The sequence below is a fragment of the Mytilus trossulus genome, chromosome 13 (assembly GCF_036588685.1).
Source record: "Mytilus trossulus isolate FHL-02 chromosome 13, PNRI_Mtr1.1.1.hap1, whole genome shotgun sequence".
Classification (NCBI taxonomy): domain Eukaryota; kingdom Metazoa; phylum Mollusca; class Bivalvia; order Mytilida; family Mytilidae; genus Mytilus; species Mytilus trossulus.
Window position 1 is genome coordinate 9,152,915 of NC_086385.1, and position 18,600 is coordinate 9,171,514.

At 31.1% G+C, this 18,600-nt stretch overlaps 1 protein-coding gene across 3 annotated transcripts; it reads left to right on the forward strand.

The window, feature by feature from the left end:
- The first annotated feature begins 725 nt into the window (after positions 1 to 725).
- LOC134694056 (uncharacterized) lies at positions 726 to 11,170 on the forward strand. 3 transcript variants are annotated; one of them, XM_063555051.1, is made up of 5 exons: positions 726 to 788; positions 4,405 to 4,486; positions 6,585 to 6,667; positions 7,570 to 7,663; positions 10,744 to 11,170. In XM_063555051.1, exons 2-5 carry the CDS (start codon positions 4,429 to 4,431, stop codon positions 10,992 to 10,994), a joined length of 486 nt encoding a protein of 161 aa, XP_063411121.1. In that variant the 5' UTR covers positions 726 to 788; positions 4,405 to 4,428; the 3' UTR covers positions 10,995 to 11,170. The 3 variants fall into 3 exon arrangements, with proteins under 3 accessions (XP_063411121.1, XP_063411122.1, XP_063411123.1); XM_063555052.1 differs by lacking the exon at positions 726 to 788 and adding an exon at positions 3,795 to 3,856; XM_063555053.1 differs by lacking the exon at positions 726 to 788 and adding an exon at positions 3,990 to 4,008.
- Positions 11,171 to 18,600: the final 7,430 nt, after the last annotated feature.

An 18,600-nucleotide genomic window follows, 5' to 3' on the forward strand; every position in this document is an offset into this window, starting at 1 on the left:
TCGAGTTTGGTACGTATATCATTTTACTGGAAATCTTTGATGATTGAGGCAACTTAACTGGGAAAGGAAGGACAACTCTAAAAGACAAATGTTAAAAGTTGGTTTTCCATATATTATTTAGAATAAAATCTTGTAAAAAACAAATTTTGAAAATGTTTGAGATAAATCATGCAACTATTTGACAGCAATCCAACAAACACACTAGCACACGTAACATTTTTTTTAATCGATTACAAAAATAACAAGTTTTTTGGGGATTTAATTTATTGGTTTTTAAATATAGTTTCTAAATGTACGAAATAACTTGTGTGACCAAATTTTTATTTACATAGAAATAATATCATTTTCAAATTCGTATACATGTTGGTTAAATTAATCGTACTTGTCATTGTATATACATCGTAGGCATTTTACATTGTTTTATGAGAAAAAAGTAAAATCACAAATATACTGAACTCAAATTCAAAACGGGAAGTTCCTAATTAAATGGCAAAACCAAAAGCTCATGGATAACAACTGTCATATTCCTGACTTGGTACAGGATACTTTATTTCGCTTCAATCAAAATCCAAGATATTTGAACTTAGGTCGGCTGAAATCTGATTGTGTATAATGATAATTAAAACATGTATTACAATATTTACAAGGATGTCAATGGTTTCCTGTTTGTCTGACCTTCCTTGTAACATTAACTACGTACTAAGTATGAGATAAAAAAAAATATAATGTTGATTGTGTTAAAATAAACACATTTAGTTGACAATAGGCCGCATATTGACACGGTTGAGGTAAGCCGTCTTAATATTTACTAGTTATTACATTTGTTGTAGGCGTCATTGATAATATACTACCAATTACAAAAACGTTTTTGTTGAAGGCTTTGTCAGAATATTTTTTATGTGTGTTTGATTTTTGTTTAGCCATTTGCTGTATTTGTTGGCAACAATTGTGCTGCCAAGTCCACATTATTCCCAAATTGACCTTTATAGTCAGTTTGCATTTAGTACAAAATTTAGTCAATATAATGTAACAACTACCATACAAGTTGGAGGTTTATCAATTATCAAGCTATAAAACCATCATTTTTGTTAAAAATGTCTGCATCAAGTCTTCAATTTGGCAGTTGTTTTTATACGTTCTCGTCATCTAGAGAGTTTTAATAGACTTTCCGTCTCAGAATTTTCCATATGTAATATATCATTGATAATAATATAGAAAAAAATGAGATTCTACGTACTACTTACTACATCTGTGTCCTCTCAGTCATTTGTACACCCAAAGGTTATTTTTCATCGATCATATGTATACATAAAAGTAATGTTATCGGTCATATATACATGATATACATGACCAGGTAATTTCATTGTTGATATAAACACCTCATTGTTATATCATCGGTCTAAGATAAACCTTCAGGTTATTTTATAAAACCAGGTTTAATCTACAATTTTCTACATAAGAAATGTCAGTCCCAATTCAGGAATATGACAGTTGTTATTCATTGGTTTGTAATGTTTGAGCTTTTAATTTTGATATTTGTCATTTGATTTCGAAATTTCCTTTCTAAATTTTCATCGGAGTTGGGTACATTTGTTATTTTACTTTTTACTTTTTACTTTTTTCTAAACAAACAAAAATCATAAAAAATCACGTTTTTTATTTTCTATTCGTATGTTAAAGTAAAGATAATTAATCACCCAGTTTATTTGTCAGATTTTAGTTAAAAGCAACTATTTGTACACGATTTATTTGTTTTACAGTTTGGTTTAGAAAAACATACCGACATACATGTAGTTACATTTGATACTCAAAATCCTTACACAGTAATATAATAATATTGTTGTAATTGTTATAATAGTTATCAAACGTACCAGGATTATATATTAATACGCCAGACTCGCGTTTTGTCTACACAAGACTCATCAGTAACGCTCAGATAAAATAAATTATAAAGCCAAACAAGTACAAAGTTAAAGAGCCTTGAGGAGCCGAAATTCCAAAGTTTATCAAATGACAAACCTAGTTTTTTTGTGGGGTTCGTGTTGTTTAGTCTTTAGTTTTCTATGTTGTGTCATGTATACTATTGCTTGTCTGTTTTTCCTTTTCATTTTTACCATGGCGTTGTCAGTTTATTTTCGATTTAGTTTAGTTTATTAGAGAAAACTCAGCCGCAGAAGACTGCGTAACAGGAGCATATTTATATACACAATATTAATTACAACATAGTTCATAATACAAACAGAATACATTTTTAAATTATACATCTTCAGAAATAAGTTTGTGTTTATTACAGTTTTAAATTAGACAAGCATCTTTTCTACCTTTTGCATAAAAATTGACAGCTTAGACAGCACATTACTATTACTATATTTAAGCATGCCAAGTACTTTTTTTCATTTGGATATTTTAAATAATATGGAGGTATGAACTTCCCCCTTAAATCCTTAACTTCACAGTTGGTACATTTACATATATAGTGGTATACATCTCCAAGACCAGCTTTACAGAGTGGACAAATCCTATCAGTTCGTGGTATATTTCTCCATCTTCCTGTTTCGATGGGAAACTTTGTATTACATACTCTTAATTTACATATGTTTACTCTATGACCCCGTCTTAATTTTAACAGATATGTTTCCAAGCAAAACTCTTCTTTCAAGTGTAGATAAAACTCCCCCTTGATGAATTGTTTATATCTGAGAACCATTTTTGAATAAACTGGTCCTGGAAACGCTGCCTAACATTAATTTTAATATAATTATAATCTATAATAATTTAAGAGTTTGACTGTCCCTCTGGTATCTGTCGTCCCTTTTTTACAAACATTGATCAGTATCACCTTTTTTTTTTTAGAAAATAACCTGTGACGTCCCTTTTGTAGCTCTGACCCTGTAGTATGAAAGACAGTTCCTGGTTCTGTTGTGCTGTTTTGGCTGCTGTCTCTTGTTGTTTCACGTGTCAGTGTTTATTGTGTGGTTAGCATGTCGAAATGTACTATTGTATTGTGTATTTCTGTATTGATCTGTCCTGAATGTTCTTGCATTTACTTGTACTGTATTCTAGTCATATAATGATGTCATTGTTGAGTTATATTTAACATTGCCCTACAAGTGCGAGGTTTAGGCTAGCCACAAAACTAGGTTCAATCCACCAGAATTTTCTTAAAATGTCGCGTACCAAATCAGGAAAATGGCAGTTTTATCCTATAGTTCGTTTATTTGAGTGTTGCATTGTCGTCTGTTTTTGTTCAGTTCAGGCTTTCTGTTGTTTCGTTGTTTTCGTCTTTAAGTTGATGTGTTTCCCCCGGATTTGTCTTTGTCTCAATCGATTTATGACTTTCGAACAGTGGTATACTACTGTTGCCTTTATTGTGCCATCCATGTTCTTCAACTACGTACTTTATTTTGGACTTTTTCAATTTGTTGATTTGAGCGTCACTGATAACACTGTTGTAGACGAAACGCGACAATTAATGTCTCGCCACTGCTGCTCGAGGCTACTGTTTTTGAAATCCAAAACCTCTCACAAACTTTGAAGAGGTAATATAACATACAATAATTAATTACCCAAAATATGACTAAAACCCTGAAAGAAATCAGAGTTAGTTCCAGTAGTTATAAAAAGTGCATTCAAATAATTACATATAGCGATTAATTGAACGTTAACTCCTTTAGTATTTAAAACGCAAAAAAAAAAAAAAATTAATATATATTTTTAATTTCAAATATAAAATAATGTATGTAAAAGGATATCTGTGGTGTCCTGTTTGTCTTCCTGTCCTTGTAAAACAAATTGCGTGTGCGAAAGAAAAACGTACCTTTAAATATTGTGTAAAAAGAATTATCAGCAGCTTCAGGTAAGATCGCTTGCTCTTTTTGACAAAAATTGGTTTTATAATGTACCAACACCAGTGTTCAGGAAGCCATTATTATACAACAAACAGTTATATTGCTGTATATTTATGCAACCTTCCAACGGTTCTCATTTGCACTAAAGATTGTTCATAAGGTTAACAGATGTTCAACTATCATTTAGTATTTTTGATATATTTGTTTTCAAATGACTATGCATGAGTTGCTTCAAATAAGTTGTGTTTGTTTCGTATTCAAATGATAACATGGATAAAAAAGACTTCCATTTAAAAGTGATGTTGTGATTATTTATCAAAGGAACCAGGATTATAATTGAATACGCCACATCAGTAACGCTCATATCAAAAAAGTTATAAAGCCAATATATATGATATTTATGTCAACACCTAAGTGCTGACTATTGGGCTTGTGATACCCTCGGGGACGAAATGTCCACCAACAGTTACATCGACTGTAAGTGTGTTTCTTATGAGTATGTGTTCTTTAAGGCATTTATAACGAGGCAATTATAAACTCTTCTATTATTTTATAGGGTTCCAATTGATAGAGAACTGAAATGAGATTTGTCCTATTTTTCACGTCATGTCTTTTGACATTCAAATGCGCATCTACAGGTAAACTGAACACTTATAGAATGATGTCAATTTGTTTGTTTGTGTGTGTGGTGTTTGGTTGCAAAATTGTAGACTGACTATAAGCAAGAATATGAAGCGAGCTCGACTTGTTAATCTGATATTTGAGCTCTTGGAGTCATACTCCAAAACATAATATGCAATTTTTCTTTTTCTTTGGCAAAAATATGAGATGAAGTAAAATAGCAAGTCAATATATTTTATACGATTTAAAATCTTTATGATAATTAATCGGTTTAATGAGTAATGTCGCGTATATTCCATTCATTTCTCGGTTCGAATAGGCGTTGTCACGTGACGTATATTTCGACCAAAAGTTCTATCCGTGATATCAACAAATGATTTCGAAATAAAATCATTTTTTTCAATTAAGATATATTTCTCCTCATAAATGTATCTAATAAGGAGATAGTTATGTTATATGTATTTTTCAACCCGAAAAAAAGTATCTTCAAACATGAACAATAAGTTGATTTAATCGTACAGAGTACATGAAGTAGCTGCAAATTTTAAACCGTACGAAATGTCAAATAGTAGGTGAACATTCTGGAGAATTTACATTTGAAAAGCAGCATGTTTGTTCCTACAAAATAGGAAAAAATATGATAACAATTATATATTTCATCAGGAACATTTATTTGAGTAGGAACCGCAAATAATTTAAAAGATAAGACATATGCTTTTTATAGATATAGGAAGATGTGGTATGAATGCCAATAAGACAGCTCTCCATCCAAGTAACAATTTATAAAAGTATTAGGTAAAGGTACGGTCTTCAACACGGAGCCTTGGCTCACATCGAATAGCAAGATATAAAGGGCCCCAACAAGTACTAGTGTTAAACCATTCAAACGGAAAAAACAACGGTCTTATCTTCATATTTATATCTATGTTTGGTCTAATGGTTTTTAGATACTCCAATATAACTTTTTAAAAAAGACAAACAGTATAAGAATAAATTACAATGTAACTAATATGAGTATATTTTTCCTATTTTTTTCTTTTGTGAAACATGTCGTAAAATTACCTTTAGGAAACATATGCAAACATACAAAACTTGAAAGATATATATTTTTTTCGCAAGACATGTATTGTATATTGCCTATTATTTTTGAATAATCGATCAATTTATTATATCACATTTATTAATAATTACATTAAATGTACGTTTCATTATGATACTTTATTCTGATTGGCTAACTGCACATCACGTGTTATTCCGTAAGCAATTGCATTGCTCAATAAAACTTTTCATTCATGATAACACGTGGTCCCACAATAAAGTGCACAGGTGAATTGCATAAAACAAAAATAAAATTTGTGTTTTCATGATCATTGCTAAAAAAATGTAATTATAAGTATTGAATACTTTTTTTTGTAACTTCATAGGGTTGTAAAAGCGTTGACCGTGAGCACATTTTTAGTATGAAGCGCTTCCGCGCTTCATACATAATGTACTTCCAAATGAAGTTACAAAAAGAAGCATTCAATTCTTAAATGCATGCATTGTTTCAGTCTGTCACATATTCAACATGCTTTCTTCGTTTTGTGTTTTATCGAGTTTATATAAATGAATGGAATAAGAACACTATATACTTGTCATGCGTCTGAGGTGCTGTTTTCGATTTACTTTCATTAAGAACGTTCAAACTAAAAAATATGAAAGTCCAACATGTATTAGATATATACATGTCATTATAATTAATTACATGCTAGAAGTTTCAAAATAGAATATACTTTCCAATGCCATACTTACCGTATAGCGGGTTATTTTCGCGGGGTGCAAATTTTCGCTTATTTTCGCGGACAGAACTTAATCGCCAAAATAAATTCCGCCAAATTAAAAGTGTACATACAAAGGTATTAATAAAAGTTTTTAATCCGCCAAAATAATAACCGCCAAAATATTTCGTATACCTTGTTCAATGAAAATCGCGAAATTTTACACCCGCGAAAATAACCCGCTATACGGTAATATTAAATTCATTGCTTTATTTATTTGTTTGTGCATTTTGTTATGAATGTATTGATTTTATATCGATAGTTTTATTGGTACATGTATGCTATTTTATATTTACAGAGCAATGTAGTTCCCCTTATCGTCGAATAGGCAACGGATGTTTAATTATAATAAACGATACTGTTTCTGGTGATGCTGCTTTTGTAAGTTATTTTATGATGAAAAAGAAACAAAAATATCCACAAGGCCAAAATAATGCATTCAAATAAATAACTGTAAGCTTAAATTTTTTTTAGGTATAAATAAATTTCCTCGTTCACTTCAACTAGATATAAATAAATTAAAAAAAAAACTTTTTCTTACGTTCCTATATGACTAAATGTTGACTGAAGTATCCTTACTTGTGACATTTCTACCTATTGTGTCTGTTTGTTTTGTTCAGGCATTGTTGTCAATATAATAGAACGTGATGCGACTGCCATTAAAGTGAGAGGATTAGCTTTATAAAAACAACTTCAATCCACCATTTTCTACGTAAGAACATGTCTGTACCAAGTAAAGAATATAACAGTTATTATCCATTCGTTTGATGTGTATTAGGTTTTGATTTTGCTATTTCATTATGGACTTTCCTTTTAAAACTTTCGGTATTTGTGTGATTTACCTTTCCCGTTCATGCACCTTAAGTCGTCTACATACAGTACTAGTACAGGTCAGGAAAAGTAATACAACAAAAACTTCAATAGTTGACGAAATTTCCGGCTCTTTTATGATAAAAAGATTTCTCATAAAACCATGTAATACAAAAGTTACAGAAAAGTTTAAACATGCATACAAAATATAGATCAATACATAAATAAAAATATAGATATACATAAATAAAAATATAGATAAATACATAAATAAAAATACCAAAAAAAATACGAAACTACAAAATATAAAAAAGTGTTATCCTATCTTTCTGCACCGTCAAACAGATGAAAAGCTTACTTACAATTTCTGATAAACGGATCTTCTCTTGCTGGTATTATTCTTTTAAGAAAATAAATAACGTTTTGAGTAGTGCAATTACAGTTATTTGTCGCCGTTCATTTTTATGTTGCAGGCAAAATGTTTACACCGTGGTGACTACCTGGCAACCTTTGACACCCTAGGTGAAGCGATGTTGATGAAGTTCGAACTCTTAAAAATGAAGACAGGTAAGAGAGCTACCATTTGATTTTTAGAGGGGACTAGGATGAAATTTCAGTAAAAGCAGGACGTGAGTTTTAAGTATCAAAAGGTATGACGGAAATTTTGCTAAAAAAATAACTGCAGGATGACAATTTAAAAAAAGTAAAAAAAAACCAGGTGGTAGCTCCCTAAACTATGATATTATTACTCAAAGAAAATTAGAAATCAATCAAGACATTATAAGGGAAGTCAATTAAAGAGAACACCCGTATCTCTGTTTTACCAATAATTGAATTGTTCTTTTAAAAAAAGCTCAATACAAACAAAAACTAAAAGAACTAGCCAAGGAATTTGTTTTTGTCCCGGCCGATAAAGCTGCTAATAATATTATTATTGTTTGACGTAAATTTTACATCGAGGTTCTGAAAAAGGAAATCACCAATTCACCAACATTCCAACTGACTCCATTTTCAGAAAACGAAATCTGTAACAAACATAAACTTTTAGCCTCCGCTTTACAAGCAGAGCCAAATACAATGAAAGTTCCAACTATGTATTGGCTTCCGAAGCTACACAAAACCCCTTACAAATATAGATTTATTTCGTCTTCAAGTCATTGTTCAACTACTAAATTGTCTATTATTCTTACCAGCACACTTGGTACAATTAAAAACCTTATAATAAATTGTTCAAATAAGGCCTTCGAAAATAGTGGAATAAATTACTTTTGGAGTGTCAAGAACTCGTTGGAAGTACTTGATAAATTGCATGCTTATATTGGTGATTTTGAATCTGTTCAAAGTTTTGATTTTTCTACCCTGTATACCACATTGCCTCACATTCTCATTAAGAAAAAATTCACACACCTAATTAAATGGGCATTCAAAAAATCAGAATGTGAATATATATGTTCAAACTCTTTTAGGTCATTTTTTAGTAGCAATAAACAAAAAAAATATGTTAATTGGACATGCTTTGATACTATATATGCCCTTGAATTTTTACTAGATAACATTTTTGTTCGCTTTGGGGATTCCGTATATCGTCAGATTATCGGAATTCCAATGGGGACTAACTGTGCACCACTTATTGCGGACCTCTTTTTGTATTGTTACGAGTTACAAATTATGACAAAAATAAGCAAAGACCCATCAAAACAACATCTGATAAACAAATTTAATAATACTTTTAGATATTTGGATGATATTTTGGCTCTCAATAATGACGACTTCAGTATGTATATTAATGAAATTTATCCTGGTGAACTCACTTTAAATAAAGCTAATACTAACAATGACCACTGCCCTTTCCTCGATCTTGATATCTATATCACTAACGGAAAGCTGAACACTAAAATTTATGATAAAAGGGATGATTTTTCATTTCCTATCGTTAATTATCCGTTTTTAGATGGTGACGTTCCCTTGTCACCATCTTACGGTGTTTATATATCTCAACTTGTACGATTCGCTCGTGTATGTAACAATGTTTTAGATTTTAACGAGAGAAATTTATGTATTACTGAAAAATTATTACACCAGGGTTTTCGATATCACAAACTAGTCAAAACATTTACTAAATTTTATCATCGGTATAAAGACATCATTCGTAAATATAGCTCAACATGCAGACTTTTTATACGTTCAGGTATTTCACATCCAATTTTTTATGGAAATATTCTTTATAAAGCACAAAGGTGTCAGTATTCACCTCATAAACTTACAAAACCTTTGAATAGACTTATTAAGAGGGGATATAATTACGATACTGTTGTCAAGTCATTAAAGATTGCATATTTTGGCGTTAATATTGAGTCACTGATAAGGTCTTTGCGTCGGAACTAAACACATTTATTCTAAAAACAGTTGTTGGCATGACACGGGTTATGTTCTTCTCATATATGTTATGATGGTATGATACTAAACCCCTTACGGGAAGGATTGTGCCTGATGTTCATATGATGAAATCATAATCTTTCAGTCAGTTTAATTGAAGTCTGGAGCTGGCATGTCAGTTAACTGCCAGTAGTCTGTTGTTATTTATGTATTATTGTCATTTTGTTTATTTTCTTTGGTTACATCTTCTGACATCAGACTCGGACTTCTCTTGAACTGAATTTTAATGTGCGTATTGTTATGCTTTTACTTTTCTACTCTGGTTAGAGGTATAGGGGGAGGGTTGAGATCTCACAAACATGTTTAACCCCGCCGCATTTTTGCGCCTGTCCCAAGTCAGGAGCCTCTGGCCTTTGTTAGTCTTGTATTATTTTAATTTTAGTTTCTTGTGTACAATTTGGAAATTAGTATGGCGTTCATTATCACTGAACTAGTATATATTTGTTTAGGGGCCAGCTGAAGGACGCCTCCGGTGCGGGAATTTCTCGCTACATTGAAGACCTGTTGGTGACCTTCTGCTGTTGTGTTTTTTTTATTTTGGTCGGGTTGTTGTCTCTTTGACACATTCCCCATTTCCATTCTCAATTTTAAAGAAACTCGTAACGGGTAAGAAACTTCAAATTAATGGCATGAAGAAAAAGACGACAGATGACAAAACATAGACAAGTTTACAAACTACAATATATACTTACACAAATGAACCCCATCAGCTGTGTTTTATGTGATGTAATAGAAAAACAAAGAGTGTGTGATATCCATATATGGCACAACATCAGTACTAGCACAGTGAAAATTACATAGAAATCAAAGGAAGAACGCTTTTGTTGCTTTACTTCATTTCAAAATCACAGTGAGGTTTCAATATGGTGCCAAAAACTCTTAACCTAAATGTATATTTAGTTAAACGTATAGTAACACCGTCAAATCGGGTCAAGAGCTTTAGATGGCTAGCTATTAACCAGTGACTGATGGAAAAAAGTCGTAAATACTTACGTAGAATCGGCGATAAAGATACGACTCAAAACAAATTAATAAGATCTTATAACTTCCTTCTGACAAAAGACGCCTTGACAATTATCATTGTTCTAAAACAAAACATCAGAAAGATAGATAAACAAGTAAAAAGGTGTTTATGCTATGATATCGTAAAAATCAAACAGTTAAAGATATATCATATATGAACTCTGTATTTGTGTTGTATTTTTTTAAAGGTGTACACTATTATGTCGGTGGACGTAACATCAACAGATATACACCTGGCGGTGATTGGAGATGGATTAAGCAGAATGGAGACATGGTCAAGATGACTTACTTTGCTTTTGATAAAGAGGAACCAAATGGATCACTTAGTGCACCACAAGATTGTATGTTTTTCTATGCTGCTAGAAAATACTCGTTTCACTCCGTCTGGTGTGATCATGGTGGCTTACTTGGTGGTTACATTTGCCAAAGACATGTTTGAATATACAGATTGATCCCATACATTAAAGAATATTTCAGGCCGGTGAATTTGTAACCAGTTTATTCAAAAACATTAGCTTTTATCTTAATTTATTTCATATTGTATTCAATGATATCAGACAAGACCTTTTGAGTGTGCAGTGCCATTCTTTGTTCGAATTAAAAGTATTTAAACAACTCGGCAGTAGAAGTGTTAAATTAACTCTACCTTTCAGTTTCATAAATAAACTCATCATAGATAGCAGAATTAAACTTTGTAGTTACGCACGACGCTCGTTTCTTCTACAAATGATTCATCAGTGACGCTGAATCCATAAAGTTAAAAAGACTATAAAAACATAACGTGAGTACGGCTATAAAAGGCTCTGACATGAAAAGTATGAAGCAATTTAATTGGGAACAACACTAATAACATAATTTATAACCAAAAAATAACAAAAAACCATTGTGAGACATGAACCAATGGCAACTTCTAAAGTTCATGCTCCTAACTTGGGATAGGTACATTAAGAATTGGGGGATTTTAACATTTCGTGAACGCTCAACCCTCCCCTAACAAGCTATTAAAACCGTTGAAAAAACTTAACAGGGTATTGATACATGTCTAACAACAAAACGAAAGCAAAGTACAGATCTAAGAGTAATCGCTAGTTAATCCAAAGTCAATAAGAAAAATCATTTAATACAAACATTTCGTTATTTTTGAATTTTTCCTTTATCTATTTTATTGCCATAACGGTGACGTTGAACAAACAGTAACATTTTTTCCTTTATACTACAGAGGCTTTTTGATGTGACAAATTTCGATATCATTGAAAAGATGTAATCGAAGTAAAAGTTGTGATCCGAATATTCAATAATAGCAATGGTAAAAGTATAAGAATATGACAATATAACAGAGGCATTCTATGACAACAACAACTTATATCGATAAACGAGAAGAAAAGTCAGAAGTTATTTGGTTTTTAATAACAAATATAATTTACTAAAATATTGTGCATAGTCAGTGTGATGAAATTTAATAACACCTGTGATGTGCTCATTCAAATACAATATAAAAGACCCCCAACCCTAAATAAAAAACAAAAATACCTCTAGTATCAAGTACATTAGTTTCATAAATTGATTCATCAGTGTTTTCCTTTATACAAAAAAAATATGAGACAGGAAAAATGTCCACGAATGAAACTGGTAAAAAAATCCTAATAAAGTATCTAGAGTTATCCCTCTTTTGCCCAATATTTTTAAATCTACAAAATACAATACTGCGTGTTAACGAATAAGGATGACATGGTCACTTGTACTTTTAATTAGAGACGTGACATTTATTTTGTTTTATCTCTCAAATATCCGAAACTTATGGTCGAAATGAACAGGACACAAAGTTGTCTACACAGCTCAACAATGACACAAAAGCATAAACCATATTAAAGTTACTTCAAACCCATAAACAGTCTGAACAATAACGCTGCGGTGCCCCTTTCTGTTTACATGAGATACTTCGATTAATTATGAATCCCGAGTTGGCACATGGGTAAAATAATTGTACTACCACCCATTTGGAAAATTCATAATAAATATGACAAAAAATAAGTCAATACAACAAATTATTCTTGACTTCACGTTTAGAATTGGTCACATAATTAAAAACACACGACACTGCCTCTTTGTTAAAACCCGTCTTATCGCCAATTATCTGTACAGAAAAGAACACAGTGCAATTCACAACAGCTAAACAGTTATCAAAGGTACCAGGATTTTAATTTAATACGCCAGACTCATCAGTGACACTCAAATCAAAATAGTTGTAAAGCCAAACAAGTACAAAGTTGAAGAGCATTAAGGACCCACATAATGTGCCAAATACGACTAAGGTAATCTATTCTTGGGATAAGAAAATCCTTTGTGTTTCGAAAAATTCAAAGTTTTGTAAACAGGAATAGTAAATGTCAATGATGTTGAGTTGGTGGTTTATCTGCTAAGAATGTCTTTCAGCAGATTGAAAAGGTATGTGACAGAAGGTTACACGTCAAATGAACAGTGCATAATACCTGTTTTTTAAGAAACCACTTAAGGGAAAGCAAAAACGTAGTCTCTAAAGACAGGTGATCTTCTAATACAGGTATCTTGGGAGGTTTGACTGTACACACAAACTACACTTAATTTCATCCTATTTCAAAGATGGTTATGACAAACCTTAACACTGAAATATTACCATGTTTAGATTAACTAGAAATTAACCAATAAATGGTTCTTTTTTAAATATAAAGGTATTTGTACATTCAGTACATACGTTATTATAGAAAAAAAAATCCTATTCATATACAGTGCTTTATATAAAAAAGATTAAACTGGTCGTCAAAGCGTCAATGTCTTTCCAGTTATATATATTCTTATCGTTATCGATTCTTTCATATCATGAATAGATACAAGGTAGCATTTATGTCAATGCATTCAAGTCGATCGACAATTTATTTAACCATTACCATTACAAAATAATTCCTTGAGTGTCATAATTTTTTTTCTTTCTGCAATTGGAATACGTCAACCCATCGGACTGCAATACATATCACGTGTTAATAATAATCTGAAAAAAAAATTGTTATTATTCCATCAGCCGCCGACATTTCTCCCGAAAAGACGTTAAATCTGAAACTGAAAGTAAAACAGAGTATTGTCATAGTTTTGTACGGGAAGCATGGACAATCAACGGTATTTTAATTTGATTGATATAAACATGATTAAGTAACATTATCAGTCAAGATCAGTCTCTTCGTAATGAAATGGGTGTCGAAGCTATAATGAAGATAATCGGGTGATTGAAAATGAATATAATATATACGTGCCTTTGCATAACTAACATTGACTAATGATAAAAAAAAAAGGAAATACTTAAAAAAGGAAAAATACAAAACTGCAACGTACTGGTTTCAATTCTGAAACTTTGTACAGCTACTCATCATACAAGAATTGATGATATATTAAGGGCATACGATACAGTAGAGATCCCTCGTTGATTTTTTCTTGACATTTTGATAGAAGGTCAATTTCAATGTGTACTTTTCAAATATGGAAAGAAAAAAGTACCTTCATGACTTACTTTTTGAGATAACTTGGTTCGAAATTTGCATATTTAGCAGAAAATCCCTGAAATTTCATAAATAAGGACTTTTAAAGAAAGTAACAATACTTTTGAACGAAAGGTCATAACTTAACCGTTTTTTTTTGTAAAATGTTTCCTTGATCCATGGCATCAACATAATAATACAATTTTAAGGTTAAACCAAATTATAATTTTCCGGATTTAGATTGCAACATGCGAATCAAAGAATTCGACCATTTTTTTACGTCATTTTGGAAGTGCAGAAAAAAATTGATCGTTGATTTTTTCTTGAAAATTTGGCGGAGTGTTCATGAAACAGTACTTGATTGATTGCAAAAGAAAAAAATAGGGGTCCATGTGCTTGTTTTTTCAATAAAAGTCATATACCTTTATATTTTACGACGTCTGTCAGTATAACGCTAAATTACGTTATGTTAAGATTTAATCGCAAAGACGTCGTATAATCGTTCCCGCCGTACAAAACTTTACTCTCAATTATAATTATATGCAGTTGTTTTCAAAAGCGTTGATACTTATCATAAAAATGCATATGATGGTTCCTTGTAAAATGGCAAAACATTTGTGCTAAACATTTACGAAACTACATTTGAACAGAAACCTTTTTATAATAAAGTAAGGGATATAACAAAGGTTACTAGCAGATTACTGTTTAACTGTACGGCAATAAAGAAAACTCTGATATAAGTATAAAGGTGCATATCCGTCCGACATTAGTTCTAAATTGTTTCATGTACTAAAAGAGGATAGAATATTATTTCAAAGGTCTTGATATGGCAAAATGTGAACCAACTTTAAATTGGGTGAGGTGATAACATTAAGTGACAACTGTATATAACCTTCAACAATGACAACCGTACAACCTTCTACAATGACAAAACCGATTCCATATCGTCAGCTTTAAAAGGCCATACTTCGATTTTTATTTTTATTTCTACATTCCAAAAATAATCATCTTACAAACTTTTAATATAAGGAGTACTTATTGTTTTACTGTTGAAGCTGTTTCATCTCATTATTGCCTCAATCAACCGAAAATGAAGTTTTAGTATAACATTTCATATGAAGTACAGCAGCCGGTATTAGAAAATAATATTGAACGATGTCATTATCAATAGATAACTTCCATTACCTTTTATGTGGCGTATAGATATTTATATGATATTTTCTTACTTCTTTGTAACGAACTATAAAAATTAGTTGAAAAAGGCTTAACTCAATTAGACTGTTGCGTATTTCCAGTTGCAAGTATTTTATGCATATTTAGAGTACATACATGTTTTAATGATTTTACTGTTCTATACTGTTTAAATTATCTTTAAACTGATGGTATTGTCCGGTTGCAAGTATTTCATGCATATTTAGTGATAGGTTACAAGTTTTTATTTTTTTACATTTGTATCGTATAAATTTACTTTACACTGCTGATCCGCGGTGTTTAACAATATTTAAAGAGAACTTACAAATTTTAATGTGCAGAGAAAGTGACACTTTCATTCGTTAACTGTACAGTTTAACATTACTAAACATGTTTGCTTACACTTTACATACGATATAGCACTTTTACACGTTTTTTTCGGCCGGTTTAAAAAAGTACTTTATCTATAATATTTTTAATGAAATGGTAAAACAAGTATACGTTAATAGCAATAACCAAATAACGCTTGATATGGCCACGTTTTTGGGATTGGACACGTTTGGGGGTTTGTTGAGAAATGGGCATGTTTGGGCGTTTATACAAATCACACGCTTTAGCGATGTTTTGAACTAGACATATTTTGCAGGTCAGTGACGTCAATGTGGACACGTTTGGGGAATCGGACACGTTTGAGGGGAAGGACACGTTTCTGAGTGTTACATATATATACTCGGTAGATATACCAGTTTTATCAATTTTTATCTTAGTTTTTATATTTCGATATTGTAATAGCTGTCACAAGATTAGGTACGCCTAAAACATGACTATACATAAAATGGCTGCCGTCACAGTTTTGAAACTTTTTGATGATTAAGCAAATATAGATATATTTGTTTATTCGTACAACAATAACAATTAGTTATGTCCTTTCCCTTTGTTTATCTCTTGTCATGTTTTATAATTAAGTTTCTACATTCACCTTTAAAGCAAAAGATGTATACTTAACATACCTAATGGATTGAATGACTTTTTCATTACCTAATTCGTGATTTTTTCTTTATTTAAACGCACCTCCCTCTGAAACTACTAGGGCAAATTAATCGAATTACACAACAATCAGCCTTTTAAGATGTTAGTTTAGAAAATGAGTGCAATGACGCCTGCAAACCGAGATTACCGAAATTGGTTAATTACAACATACCGGTGAAATACAATATATATATCTATTACATTGAAAACCGTTATAAATAGAAAAAATAAAAAAGGATAAACACTTTCCTAAATGTTTAGCTCTGCCAGTAATCGACACTGCCAGTTTAAATGCCCTTTAATGACAAATAATATCATTTTCTCGTCGCATGTCGTCCGTATTTCGTCGTTATCGTCGTCCGTTAAGTTTTCCAAAAAATATTCCTCTCTCATATGCTACTGATCCAAATATAACTAAACTTGGCCACAATCGTCATTAAGGTAAGTACTTTGAATTAATGTATGCGATGAATCCATTTGCTAATCAACAAAGCTTACATTGTTGAAAATAGAAAACAAGGGTAAACGCATTTAGGCTATAACTCTGAATCTTACGTGAGGGTATCCAAATGGCGCATATTTTGACAATTTTTTCACCTACTTTTTTTATACTCTGAATAAAAGTTTCCATTGTGGGCTTATTTTGTCATGATTTACTATATGGTTATACCGATTTAATTTTCATTTCATATCAAATCATAGAAAAAAGGGTTTGAATTAACCTCCAAACGATCCCTTATTCTGTAAAAGGGACTACCAAAAACTGTGTAAATGCTTAATTTCATATCCTTAAAAATCGTTTAACTAAAATGTTTTTCAATTACTTTTCTTCTGTAGAAAAAATTGACAATAGTCCATGCTTTCCATTTTTTTCTGATTCCGTAGATTTCTCTTTTACAGTAGATCCTGTATCAATTGAGGATACTGTGAATGTTATGTACATATTGCATATATCTCAAACACAATTTGTCAGATTGCCGCACCTATTTTTATTCAATAGATGCAAAGTGGGCACTCAGTGCAATTTAAGTAATGTGAAGACAAAGCATTTAGAGCAAATCTGAAGTATAAAAAAATTAATAAGGTTAAGACCTGTCTGCACTGATGTTTACACACACATCAATCACTCCGTCTTTACGGATGTTGCCCCAGAAGTGTTGGGTTATTAACTTTTTATAAATTAATGTTCAACAAGTTACGATATACAAATATATGACAGAATGACAATATGACCAAATTGTCAATTGATCCCTCAAGGATTTATTTATTTTTATGTGTTGTTTAATTTTACAATTTTGTAGGCTTGCTTAAGGTGGCTCGTGGGTACAAAAATTTTAGCAAAAAATTAAACCTTATTTTTTTCATTACAAATTTTATTTGTTACACTATTAGTTGTTACTTTATGATATGGTTCAAAAAACAACCCCAAAAAAATTATTCGGTTTGGCCCAAGATGACTTTAAAAATTGAAAAAGCGCCAAATTATCTCCCTTTGGTGCAAAAATGCCATTTTTTTGCCTTAAATTTGAAATATTTTTTTTAACTCATCGGTGACCTATATTTTTTATTATTGTTTTCAAATAAGCTGTACATAAACTAAATAATTGTAAAATTTAAGCGATTTCTTGTATTAGGTTATTTTTTTATTTCGATATTTCCTCTTTTTCTCCTATTAGTTCAACAGAAAAAAAGGACATCAACAAAAATGTATGCTTCTTCCAGATGCAGATTTTAGCTTAAATGAACGGTGACCCCATTTTTTTATTTCATTTTTCTTTCAAGTATATGATAAAGTTCATTTATGAAAAAATATAGCGAAATCCTATATTAGAAAAAAAAAATCATTTATACCCAGGAGCCCCCTTAAAAAGAAAACATTCGTTCGATGTAAAAATAAGTTGAAAAGGATAATGGTTTTGTTCAGAAGTGATCAGATCCTTAAGTTTGACTATAAACTAATATTGAAAAGTGATTGGTACGCTTGTATCAAGGTATATTATTCTGTACCGATCTCGTCATTAAATAAATGACATAATTTTGTTATTGCGTAAAGACTGTGAATTGACTTAGCTGAGAAGTGTACAAAAAAAAATCCGATTAAAAAATAATACCAAAATAATTGTAGACGCTTAAACTTCTTTACCAATAACGTTAATATTTGTTTAACATGTTAATTACATTGTACAGTTTTTAAAAGATTATCACGCCTGAAAAATTTTGAAAAGAATTATCGTTTATCATTAAAAACACATCAATGTATATCTGTGTATCTAAAACAAATGATATTAAATTACCAAACTGTCTTTGTGCAGACGGTTA